This window comes from Stegostoma tigrinum, chromosome 14 (genome assembly GCF_030684315.1).
Source record: "Stegostoma tigrinum isolate sSteTig4 chromosome 14, sSteTig4.hap1, whole genome shotgun sequence".
In the NCBI taxonomy this organism is placed as follows: domain Eukaryota; kingdom Metazoa; phylum Chordata; class Chondrichthyes; order Orectolobiformes; family Stegostomatidae; genus Stegostoma; species Stegostoma tigrinum.
In genome coordinates, this window is record NC_081367.1 from 35,896,765 (window position 1) to 35,910,554 (window position 13,790).

General features: G+C 38.1%; 1 protein-coding gene across 4 annotated transcripts in view; it reads left to right on the top strand.

Moving 5' to 3' along the window:
• si:ch211-51h4.2 (uncharacterized) overlaps positions 1-13,790 on the top strand; it is a 299,094-nt gene that overhangs the window by 87,482 nt on the left and 197,822 nt on the right. For 3 of the 4 annotated variants that reach the window (XM_048542917.2, XM_048542919.2, XM_059651092.1), the window contains one exon: positions 7,111-7,176. The exons of the other annotated variant lie outside the window; for it this stretch is intronic. In XM_048542917.2, the coding sequence (XP_048398874.1) occupies positions 7,111-7,176 (66 nt within the window). The remainder of the gene's footprint in view (positions 1-7,110; positions 7,177-13,790) is intronic. 4 annotated transcript variants of the gene reach the window in all.

Genomic DNA, 13,790 nt, shown 5'->3' on the forward strand with positions numbered 1-13,790 from the left:
AAAGGTGCCCCATTGAGGTTGTTGCACAATATTAGACCTCTTGAGGTTCAAAATAAAATATTAGCATGGTTTGAGGATTGGTTAATTGACTGACTTCACGATATGAATAAACAAGGATCTCAAGGATGTAATTAGTAGAGTGGTGCAAAGATTAATTCTGGAGTCTCAGCAGTTTATAACTTACATTAATGAATGAGGTAGATGTTCAGAGTGTGATATATCCAGCCTTGGTAACAACACAAAGCTCGGTGGGGAAAGTTAAGTGATTGACCAAGAAAGTGCTGTCTAATGTGAGAGAGTGTGAAAGTATCTACTTGTTAAGAAGCATCAAAAAACAAAACAGTTCATGAACAATGAGACATTAATATGGTTGGTTTTCAGAAGGACGTTGGGAACATTGTATATTAATCGCATAAGGTTAACAAGCAAGCGTGCAAAGCAATCAGGAAGACATTTGGATGCTGTGTACAGTTTTGAGCTCCTTTCTGAAGGAGGGATATACTTGTTTTGAAGAGTAAATTGATTCCCAGAATGGGTGGATTGTCCTGTTGGAAGAGGTTGAACAGAATGGACCTAAATTCGCTGAAGTTTAGAAGAAGAAAATGAGATTGTCCATGGCTGAATGACAATCTTTAAAGAGCTTAACTGATTGACTTTTGCTTATCAGTAGTCAGGGTTTCTGGTTAAGGGTTTCGTCATTTAGGACTAAAGTGAGGAGAAAATATTTGGAATTTCCCATGCCAGAGGCATGTGTGTGATCTATAATTGAGTGCATTCATCACTGAGATCAATAGACTTCTGAGCACTAAGGGAATCACATAAACATATGAGTTGTAAGCAAGAGTGGGTCATTTAATCCCTCGATCATGTTCTGCCATTCACTAAGATTATTGCTGATTTGATCTCAGCTTTGCCTACCCCAATATCCTGAACACCCTTGTTAGTCAAGAATCAATCTGCCTCTGCCTCAAAATACGTTCAATGACCTAGCTCCACCCTTGGAAGAGAATTCCATAGAACCATGACATTGAGAGAAATAAATTCTCCTTTCCTCCCCTCTCATTTTGTGTTCTCTAGTTCTAATCTCTGCTGGATCGAGAAACACCTATTCGGCATCCATCCTGTCATGTGCCCTTCATGATCTTATATATTTTAGTATGAAAATGTCATATTATTTTAATTTTCAGTGGATACAGGCCTATCTTCTTAAACTTCTCATAGGATAACTTTGTTACCTCAGAAATCAGTTTTTCCAAAATAGCTCAAAGCCTGTTTGATTCTCATGGCACTTCACTCGTTACATCATACCATTCGCAGTGGGAAAATTGCTAGATTCTAGTATAGAAGATGTGATTATGAAATGCATCGAAAATATCAACAGGATTGGACAAGGTTAGTATGGGTTTATGAATGGAAAATATGCTTTACTAAACTACTGGAGTTTTTAAGGATATAACTAGTTGAATAGATAAGGGACAACCAATGGATGTAGTATATTTAGATTTCAAAGACCTTTGAGAAGGTTCCATGTAAGAGGTTATTGGGCAGAATTGATGCATGTGGGATCAGGGTAATATACTGTCATGGATCAATTGACAGACTAGAAACAGAGTGGGAATAAATAGGACTTTTTAAAGGCTAATGAGACTGTGACTAATAGTGTACTACAGGGATCAGTGCTTGGGCTCCAGCTGTTCAAAACATATAAATGATTTGGATGAAGGAACCAAATACAATATTTCTGACTTTGCAGACAACACAAAACTAGCTGGCAGTATGAGTTGTAAGGAGGATATAAGGAGGTTTCAGAGCAAGCTAGACAGGTCAAATTTAGAAGGACGAGAAGGGATCTGATTGAAAAGTATAAAATTCTATGAGTGCTAGACAGACTAAATGCAGGGAGAATGTTTCTCCAGGTTGGGGAGTTTAGAGTATCAGATCACAGTCTCAGGATAGAGTGGGTCATTTAGGACTGAGATGAGGCGAAACCTTTTCACCCAGAGGGTCATTCTTTGGAATTTGTTACCACGCAAAGCTATTGGTTGTGTCACTGAGTATATTCAAGAAAGAAATTAACATTTTTTAGTTATTAAAAGCATCAAGTGGAACTAGAGAAAGCACTAATATGGTTTTCAGATAGAGGATCAGCCATGTTCATGTAAAATGGCAGACGAGAGTTGCAAGGCTGAGTTGCCTGTTCCTGCTATTAGTTTCCACATTTTTACCTTTCTAAACTGAAAATGACCCATATATGCCAACTTTTTGTTTCATGTTACCGAACCAATCCTTTACAAATGCTCATCTGTTACTTTCTAAACCAATAGCTCTTATTTTACGTAGTAACCTTTGATGTGGCATCTTGCACTTGGACTTCTAGAAGGGATTTGACACCACATTACTGAGTTCCTTTTTATACATATTGCTTGTTGCTTCCTTAACAAACTTCAATATGTTAGTAAAACAATATTTCTCTTTCACAAAACCACGTTGACTCTGCCTAATTACATTGAGATTTTACAAGTGTCTGCTATAAGCTTCTTAATAATAGATTGCAGCATTTTTTGTAACCATTGTTAATATAACTGCCTCATGGTTTCCTTTCTATCGTCTTCCTTTCTTGAATACAGAAGTTGCCAATTTTTTTTCGTCTGTGATTTGGTGGGATGTTTCCAGAATTTAGGATATTTTGGAAGATTAAAACCAATACATTAACTACCTCAGCAATACTTCTTTTAAAAGCTTAAGATAAAATCCAGTAGAACCTGGGGACTTGTCACCCTAAGCTTTTACTAATTTACTGAATACCCTTTCCTGGTGAATATATTTGGATCAAACTATTCCCCTCTTTTACTTGATTTAAAATTATTCTGTGTAATTAGTTGTATCCTCTACGGCACAGTTCAATGAAAAATATCTATTCAATTCATCCACCATTTTCTTAATCCTCATTATAAAGAGGAATTGATAGAATTTAAGCGTTTGACATTTAATTATGATTTTATGGAATGGCACAAACGATTCAATGAAGAGTATGACCTACTTCTGCTCTTATTGCCTATATTCTTAAATGCTCTAAAGTTGAAAGGACACACGTGTTGTCTGATTTTTCAACTGTAACTTCCACAGAAACCACAGAGAAACGGCTGTAATCACAATTTACATGATTTCTCTGAACTTCTGAATTCCTGCTCAACCTGAATGTACTGTGCACTAAGTGACAAATTGAAAACATACCTTAATGTTAGCAGCTTCCTTTAAGGTTTCACATTAGACAATGAAAAACTCTGACCTTGTCCCATTTAATAAGTGTTAACTCCCCCATTTAGCATGAAGCCTACCTCCAGTTTTGGATAGTCCTGTTGCAAGTCAGCAGCTGCAACTTTGACAGCCAAACACATTTGTTTGGAAGAGGCTGAGTTGTAGGATCTTTAATGTGACTTTGCCTCACTTGATTCCTTAATGTGTATTTCATATCCAAAAACTGATCTGAGATGTCGACCAATTTCTCATTCACATTTTACCCGTTACTTGCATATCTGCTGCGTCTTCACCTTTTCCTATTGAGAATGATGAAAGCTTGCAATAAAATTTTTACAGCTTCCTTGTCAGCATTCAAAATATCACTGCAGAGCTTCCTGCTGGCCTTTACCGACTTACTCTGCAGCCAATTTGTTAATGTAGAGAAAAGGTTAATGAAAACATAGCAATCATGTTGGCAGTAAAATTCTTTGTTGGCATTTCCTGCCAAACTCATTGAGCTTCTGACCTTGGAAGCATTATTTTTTAAGCTTATATTCAAGTATGTCCCTACCATTGCTTCTTCTCAAACTGAGATTGTTATATAGAGGTTACTTGGAAATTATGGACTTTATTGGTACTGCTTGCTGATTATTTCTTTTGTTGAGGTTAATTTCAGAAACCAAAAAAAAACCCAATCTGGAATTGGTTCAGACTCCTAATGGCAGATGTAAACAAGATGCTACTGTAGCAAGCAATCAATATCCAGTCCATTAAGTGTGGATACTCTGCAGTTGTAAAATGCCACACCTTGCTTACAGATTGCCATTTCTCTAAGTGTCCCTTAGGATGCAACTATTATCCTTGCTTCTTTCTTCAGCTATGAGTTTATATAGCAGCAGTAGCACAACAGCTGGGCACAAAACAAACTAACTTGACACCGACCTTTTGCTCCCCACGTCACAATACAGAGGCAGGAAAATTCTTGAGCCCACAAAGCTAGCTCAGGAGAAAGTCACCAAATAGTATAATTTTTGTTGCTGGGCGTAGAATGGTCTTGATGGAAGCTGGGTCTACCATTCCTGGGAAAGATCACGAACACCTCTTTTCCTGGTGTTATCAGACTTTTGAATGGACCTGTCAAATGTTAATTTTGATCTCTGTCTGCACCCTCTTTGTCACTAACACTGTATTCTGCACTCTTTTCTGCTACGCGGATGCACTTTTTATGATTGGATCTGTCTGTATGGCTCACAAATCAATACTTTTCACTGTATTTTGGTACAAGCGATAACAATAAATCAATCAAGAATTCACATGTAGTCACAGAATAGCATGTGCCAAGACAAGCTAACTGAAAGGCAGCCTCGGGCTTCCAATACGTTGTGAATAAAACCCTGAACCCTTCCATGTCAACCACATGCACTCGCCATGCTGTATCTTTGCAAATACGCATCACCTTATGCCCGTACTCACTGCCATGGCTCATCTTACCAATTGTGCCAGACTTTGCTGTCTACATCTAATGGCCCTTCATATCCTCTTTTGATGGCATCTCATGCCTTTCATGCCAGTCTATTCCCCCTCCACTTAGTTCTGTAACATTTGTCCAAACTTAGTTATAACTCATGTTTATCAATGCTCCCCTCCCATCACCCTTTGCATATATAATTGCTTGCCAAGTCACTCAGCAGCCAAGTTCTCATTGTAGACTGTTGAATTGAAAATGTAAAAATACATGCACTGTTAAAACCTGTTCATGACATTTAGCTTCCTTCAACAACATAATTCCTTACAAAAACATGCATTTGTATTCATTGTGTCACTTAAAAGGCTTTATAATCACAGGGAGCTATCACTGAAACTGTGAACTGGCAGAAACCTCACTATGATAGGTTGTGAAGTCACTTGTGCAGCAGAAATCCTATGATGATAACTCTTAAGCTGGTATCAACAGACAGTGAAATGGTAAACAGTTTCTTAGCACTCCAATTTGTTTTCAAAGTGTAAAGCCTTCAAGTTGTGTGTTGGACTTGCCACTGGTGAAAATTGGATTGTTTCATCATGAAGCTTGGATGTGGAAAATACAACCTTCCCCATTCCCCAACCCCTTCTCTGTCTCATGTAAATGGTAAGTGCCAGGCTCTGGGTGTCAGTTCCAGAATCAGGGCTCCATGCCATTTTGGCTTAGTCTCAGACCTTCTCTGTCTTTCAACAAATTCAGGCCTCAATAATTTACATGTTTCAAAGTTGTAAGGCATGCTTATTTCCAAACATTTCAAAATATTGGAAACCTTTAATGTTAACTTCATTGCAGTTTCCTGGCTTATCTGTTTTTTTGCTTTTTAAGAGGCTATACAAAATTTTGTTAACTGAAATATTAATATGGAGTGAAATGTCAGTCACTTTCAGATTAGCTGTCAGTGTAATTCAATAGCTGGCACAAATTGTGTTTTATGATGTTTTTTGATATCATAAACAGCAGTTAAATTTCATTTTCAACTTACTGTCAAGAATAATACAATAATCTAAATATCTAAACAGAGCTTAGTGTATTCTGCAATTAATATAATATGAAATACCATTCCAAACATTTATTTAAGGATAATTAATAAGCATTCTGGGGTTTGCTGTCCTGATAAATATATGGCAACAAACAGAAAAATCTTTAGTGCTTCATCTTAATTTTTGCTGAAGAAAGCACCCTGTATTTACTGTACATCTTAAATTTAAGATGACTAATGCCTAGATTTGTTTGTGAAGCTGTCTTAAATCATATTACTCAGAAAATGAAAGTTCATGACGTCAATCCTCAAACAGGATACCTACAAAATACTTAGTGCATGAATTAACCCTTCCTTGCCAAATTACTAGATTTGAAGTCAGATGCAAAGCATACATTAAAGATCAATTAGTAATTTCACAATCAAAAGATCACTATAGTGATAAATCCACTTCTGACACCATGTAGTATCTTCTACAGCTAGCTATTTGCAATGTGATATGGATTGAATTTACTCTAAGATCTGTGGTAGGTATATGCACTCTTAAACTCGTATAGACATTGCTGAGTGATCTTTGGATACAGCCTCTGTCTGAGGTGATTATAATGCAGAATGTCTGTGACTTGCAGTCATATCTGACACCAGGTGTAGCCTCATCTATATGTTGGGTTTCTTAAAGGGATATTCCTCTTAAAGCAATAGCATTGTTCTCTGCACCAAATCATTAAGTATGTAATAATTAGTGGATTCAAATAGTTGCACACAGGTTCCATTTGCAAAAAGAAAATAATTAATAGTAAGTATTAATTAACAGTAACATTATTTAGACTTGTAAATATTTTTAACTGGAGCCCTTTTCGAGGACACTATCTTTTCTCATCTTGGCCATATTGGAGGCAAGAGAAAATAAGACGAGAAAGGTGCTTTTATTTAAAGTCTCCTTTAGTTCTGTAAAGAACTTTAAACCAGCTTTGCTTTGGTCTACTCTCCATTTGTAGTCCCTTTCCCACAAATGTAGCTGACTCACCAGGAAGTGTTCCTTCAGGTCCCATGTGGCTTTCTTCTGTAACCTGAAATCCTGCTTTTGGTTAATGGATGGATAATGCTTTCCAAGGAGTTTGTCTAGGTGACTATCTTGCGTTTATAAATCCTGTGCTGTGGCTTCAAATACTTGACGCATTCAACTGGGAAAACAACCCTCACAGTCTTTCAAACAGGAATGGTGAGCATTTTGAAGGTGGTAACCTGTGAAATATTTGTTTGCAAAGTTTGAAACCTTATGGTACCTTAAAATCACAATGATCCTTTGTTTGATTACTGAACAAAATACTTACAGGAAATTATTTACTTTATGCGTATTTTTCTGCAGTATTTCAATTGGAATCAGTTACGTCTTGGCTGGTAGTGAAGCTTTTGCTGAGCTGTTGCAAATCAGGTGAGTGAAGGGAGATTTACATACAAATCAAATGCACATTTAATAACAAAAAAAACTAACAACTACAGATGCTGGAAATATAAACCATTAAACCCAGGAATTGTTAGAAAAACTCAGGTCTGGCAGCATCTGAAGAGAGAAAGCAGAGTTAATGTTTTGAATCCAGTGACCATTTTTCAGGGACAGATGATGGTGAGCCAGGGAGAAAATACAGCTGATAATACGGACTGGAAACAGGTAAAAATGGGCTGGCTATGCTGAAAGCAGCCCATGCCATGACAGGAACTCCGGTGTGGAGGTGGATAAAGGACATAGAGGAAGATGTTCAGTTTCTAAAAATGTTGAATAAAAACTGAAAGAAGTGCGGATGCTGTAAATCACGGACAAAAACAAAGTTGCTGGAAAAGCTCAGCAGGACTGGAAGCAACTGTGAAGGAAAAACTCAGAATTAACGTTTTGAGTCTGGTGACCCTTCCTCAAAACTGTTGTTGAACTTGATACAGTCCAGAAAGCTGTAGGGTCCCCAAATAGAAGATGAGAAACCTTAGCCAACATTTCTGTCTTGGGCCTGTTGTAGTTTTCCAGTGAAGCTCTGAGCCAGCTGGAAGAACAGCATCTAATTTTCCACTTGGGGACCCTGCAGCTTTCAGGACTCTATCCACCTAGCCTGCACATCACTGGACACTATGGCAATCTAGGCATGGCCAATCCACCTTTTCTGCAAATCTTTGGACTGTGGGAGAGAACCGGAACAAACTCATGCAAACACGGACAATGTGAAAATTCCACCCAGACAGTCACCTGGGATGGAGTTGAACCCAGGTCCCTGGTGCTGTGAGGGAGCTAACCACTGAGCAACTAAACTGATATTATTCAGGTCTAGCTGCATAAAACAATGAGCTGCTTCAGTATCTGAGGAGCTGTAAATGGTGCTGAACATTCTGCAGTCATCAGCAAACATCCCCACTTCTGACCTCGTGATGGAAGGAAGGCCATTGATGAAGCAACTGAAGATGTTTGGGCCTAGGACAGTACCATGATAGACTCCTACAGAGATATCCTGGAAATTAGATTGTTGATTTCCAGCAACCACAACAAAATCGCTACGTCCCATTATATCTCCAACCAAATGAGGATTTTTTTCTCCTGAGGTTCCCATTGGCTCCCATTTTGCTAGGGCTCCTTGATATCATATGCAGACAAATACTGCCCTTATGCCAAGGGCAGTCAACCTCCCCTCTGGAGTTCAGCTCTTTTAGCAGTTGCTTGGACTATGACTTTGATGAGGTCAAGGGATGAGTATCTCTGGTATAACCCAAACTGAGCATCACTCATCAAGTCATTGTTAATCAAGTGCCACTTGATATAATTATTAATGACTCCTTTCATCACTTTGCCTACGACAGAGAATACTCTGATAAAGCAGTGATTGACCAGGTGTTTTGTCTCCTGTGTTTTGTGCACAAGACATTCCTGGGCAAGTTTCCACATTGGACAACAGGAGAAGGCAAGATGGATCAACCACTTGGTACTTCTGGGTCGTGATCATTCCAAATGCATCAGCTTCATCCTTTGCATCAATGTGCTGGGCTCTACCATTGGTGCAATTAGGGATAATCTGGAGTCTCCTCCTCCTGCTCATTGTTTAATTTCCCAACCCCATTCATAAATGAACTGGACAGGACAGCAGACCTTAGATTTGAGCTATTTGCTTGTGGGCTTAGTTAACTTTGTCTGTTTCATGCTGCGTCTGTTGTTTGGCATGCAATAAGTCCTGTGTTGTCGACACCTCATTTCAATGTAGGCTGATGCTGCTCCTGGCATTCCATCCTGCACTCATCATTAAACCGGGGCTGATCTCTCATCTCATGCCTAATGCTAGTGGAAGCATGGCAGATGTTGGACCATCAGGTTGCAGATTGTTGTTGAATACAGTTCTCATCTGCTGAAGGCTCACAGTGTCTTGTGGAATTTAGATGAATGAGAGGTGACCGTATTGCAATAAAAAAGATTTTGAGGGGACTTGACAGGATGGTTGCTGAAAGGACTTTTTCCCTTGTGGAAGAGACTATAGTTTGGTGGTACATTTTAAAAATATGAGATCTCACATTGAAGATGGAGATGAGGAGAAAGTTTTAACTTTTGGAAAGTCATGAGTCTCTGGAGTTCTCTTCCCCAGACAGCAGTGAAACTGAGTCATTGAATATTTTAAAAACAAAACTAAATTCTTGACTAACAAAAAAGCCAAATGGTTTGAGAGTATGAGACCATTCCGTCATGCTCTCATCCAGTGGCAAAACAAGCTCAAGGGATGCAATAACAGAAGTTGCTGGAAAAGCTCAAAGGGCCTGGCAGCGTCTGTGAAGAAAAATATCGGAGTTAACGTTTTGGGACTCTTCCTCAGAACTCAGTTCTGGTTTTGTTCCTGATTTACAGCATCCACGGTTCTTTCACTTTTTATTAAGCTCAAGGGACGGCTTACTCTTACTTCTAAATAGATTGTTTGCCTGCAGTGTCTGGAATTGACAAGTCTACCTCTGTCTCTTACTCAATGTTACATTGAGCAAAAACTCAAAATTTGTTTATTACCTTTTTGTATATTTTAAGAAAATTTCTGAAGTGGACTTTGAATTAAAATGAGATTAAGGGTACGAGTGGGGGAGGGAAATAATCAAAAACTGGTGAAATTTGTCACCTTGATAACTTCATTGGGTTCTTAGACGCATTTAATTCTTGCTTTCAATTCTCGTACTCAACAAAGTGCTAAAGGTACTTAATGAGGTAAATTTTCCTGAATCCTATTACTAATTATGCTATCACCCGTGAATATGTGCCATTAGCAGTATAATTAAGCAAGCTTAATCAAATAAAAATAAATTGTCTTGCTTCATGCCTAAAGGTAACATTAAATTTAATATACATACACTGCAGTTCAAAAACAGTAGGAACCAATCTGCCACCATGAGAACATTTTAAACTGTCATCTGCCAGTTTTGTAACTAAGAAATGTGGTCAGTAGTTGACATTTGAATGGGAATGTGGCACTTCTGTCATCTCATTTATGCTCAAGTTTCCCTGCCAATAATTAGAATGCTTAAATTTGCAAATCAGAGTCTGATATCTGTGGTGGGACTCGGTTTGTCATTTTCAGATTCAAAAGTACCAACTGTTGATTGACCTGAATGGATGATATCTGAAGGAACCATGAGTGTCACATGACAAGGGCAGTTTAATTTCCTTTTGTGGACCAGGAAGAACGGAACAACTTTTCCTGATTTCACATAAACATGTGCAAGGACATTCTTTGGGATTGTGCCCATTCTAAACTTGACCTGTTGATTGGTTCAGTGTTGTAGGTCTCCTACAACTGGCAAGTTTCATTAAGGAGCTCAGTCTGCCATGTCAGTTCACTGATAACGTTTAGCAGAAATGAAGTGGAAGTCATTTGGGGAACCTCTAATGCTGGCAAAGCCATTCTATCAATTTCATGCTAACTTTAGATGGAAGTCAAAAAGTGGCCCCACTAATTCTTTCATTGTAGAGACTACACAAATTTGGAATATAGAGCCTCTAGTCTTTTATTAGGAATTTAAACCCCTTTGTAAAATTTTAAGAAACAGTACGTTATTCTTGTGGATAAGGTTGGATTTATTTTAAAAATTTTGCTACATGGTCAATTAAAACTGAGCAGAAATTCAATATGCTATTGATGTTCTTATAAGCACCAAAATTTCAGCCAGTTAACTTCTGTGAATATTAAACATAACCAGGAGTTAGCCTGTTCCAACATATTGGAATAGGGTTTAATTTTTTACAGCCTGAAAATTAAACATCACCTTAATGAAGCACACAGAGAAAAGGGAGGATTGCATACTCCTTACAGAACTTGTTGAATTTTCCTTTAATTTCAATGCAAAAAAATCATTCTCTGGTGTGATCCTCCCTATCAGGTTTTACCTTCAGCATTCCACCCACATAATGCAGATAAACAATAATCTATCCCATTCCATACAATTGTTTTCTCTAGGAATAGATCTTTAAGGCCACATCGACAAGCTGAATTTTTGATCAGACTTGTGATGTAGGTGCTGAATTTGAATTACTTACACATCTGTAGGACTTTGACACAACTCAAAGTGACAAGATTCATGGAGTGCCCTTACTTCCTCTAGTTTCTGAGAATAGAGGACAGAAAGACGCAGAGCTTTGCAGTAATGTTACAGTCCAACAACAATGACTTATGATTGAACAAAAATGCTGTAGATTGTTACTTGAGTTGTGCTCCTTTCTAAATATGTAAACACTTTTTTATTATTTGTGATCTGTTCAAAAGGTTTTAAGTAAGGAGATGGCTTGGAAGGTTTCCAAATATGTTAAGACCTCATATGTACTGAGCATTCTAAATATTTGTGTAGTCCTTGCCCTGTGATTTCACCCTATTCAATTTGTATCTGCATTGCAGAAATTTCTGGTTTTTATATTTTATATATCTGGTTTATATATTTTATCTGGTTTTAGTACCTGGATTTCTGTTCTGCATCACCATTGATGAAATAGTGCTGTCATGGTAATTCACCCATCTACTATCATCATTTTAACCATACTGTAGAAATCACTGCAGATAAAACGTAAAAATACCTTTTCTCCGTAGACGCAAAAGATTCCTTTCTGCTTCTTGCAATACCATGGAGGTGTATTTCTGCAAGGCGCTGTTATAAATTCTTGGATAGGCCAGCGATCAGCATGTAACAACATAGTCTGTGTAAGCCTGGCTTCTATTTGGCTCTGTAGTGACTGGCAATGCAGCTCAGTGGTTATTTAAAATGCCTTTTTAACCATTGATCTTAATGTATATTCTGTTTGACATCAGTTTACATTCATTTTGAAACAATTGCATGTTAAGTTCATGCACACTTCAGTTTTTTTCCAAAAAGCAGTAATGTGACAGTTTAAACAGAAAATTTAATTTTCTTTTACTTGTTAGTGTTTATGGTGAAGTTGGTAACCAGAAGTTCCTATTGTAACCTTTCCAGGTATCATTGAACAGGTATGGAATAATAAACAATAGCCAGTATGGAATCACTGAAAGCATATTATATAGGACTAAATTGATTGAGTTTTTTAAAACAAGATTTTTCATGGGCAGCATTTATTGCCCATTCGTAATACCCATTGAGAAAAAGTAGCTCACTTAAGCTGTATCACTTAAGACTCAGCCATGTCTATCTGGGCCTGGAATCACAGACAGGCCAGACCAAGTAATATAATAGAATATCCTTTATTGTCACGTGTATTCAATATAAAATAGAGTGAGAAGTGTATACTGCCGCCGTACATAGGTGTTACCAACATTAACTTGGAATAAAATAAAATATGATAACTTAAAGAGAGCCCAATATTTCCTTCCCCACTGCTACAGTGTACTGTCACCAGAGTCTTGCTTCGCAGCCCATGCCATGCCGCTGAGAATGTCCCACTCTGGGCTTCCCAGCCCATGCCGTGCTGACACCATAGGCACACTGCATGTGAAAGTGAGAGTCCCGCTCCAGGCTTCACGAGCTGACCAACAGTCCGACTCTGTAGCCATGCTACTGCTGCTGCTGCTCCAGGGCCCATTGAAGATATCTCCTGCTGAAGAAGTCTCTTTATCCGGTAATTTTGAGAAACAAAAGGTAAAAGAAAAAATTGCAGACAAAGAGGACAAGCGCAGGCACAGGAGCCCACATGCTGCCTGCTCCGCTACTGCCACTATGTTCGGGTGCAACTGGGGAAAGCAAATTTCTTTTCCAAAGGGCAGGACTGAAGCCGATGGGTTTTTATGACAAATGATGATAGTTTTTGAATTTCAAATTGCACTTCTTCAAACAGAGATGTTTAAAATCATTAAAGCGCTCACAAGTTTTATTTAGAAATCACAAAATCTAGATAGAATGAATACTGAAGTTGTTTCCAATGACTGAAGGGTCAGCAGTCAGAGGGCTCTTACTTAAGGTGCTGTGAACAACTAGTTCATAACTCATTAATTTTAGAACATTTTGTTTTAGGAATTAAAGTTTTAACTGTTTTAAAAAAAGGTATCTGATTGAGAAACAGTGAAGGTACCCTGAATAAGGAAGCCCAAATTGAATACAATGAAAAGGAAGCATTTGTTTGTGTTCTAAGATCAAGGTTGATGGTGAAAAGTTTGAACAATGAATGGTCCATCTCTAAGCTTATAATGGAGTTAGGGATACAAGAGAAACAACAATACAGTTTCATTGGCAACATAAATTATTGATGCAGGTTGCAGAATGGAAGTGTTGAATTGCAGGCAAAATAATTTGATTGCATTTCTGTTTGTATCTTCCCAAAGCTTGCCAGCTTGCCAGAAATTGTGATTCAGGATCGAGCTTGATTAGAACTCTTTCTTTTGTTTAATTTACCTGTGTGTTTGCTGACAGAAGCAAACGTTTCATTTGTGATTTGGTGAGACAAGTGCAGCTGGGAGGCTTGCTTCAGAATATACAGCATAGACAACAGGTAGGTGGGAGAAAACTACAGTGCTCCTAATGGAGATTTGTGACAAAGCAGTCTTTTCATAAATTGACTTGGAAAGGGTGGTACAGATGCTAGGG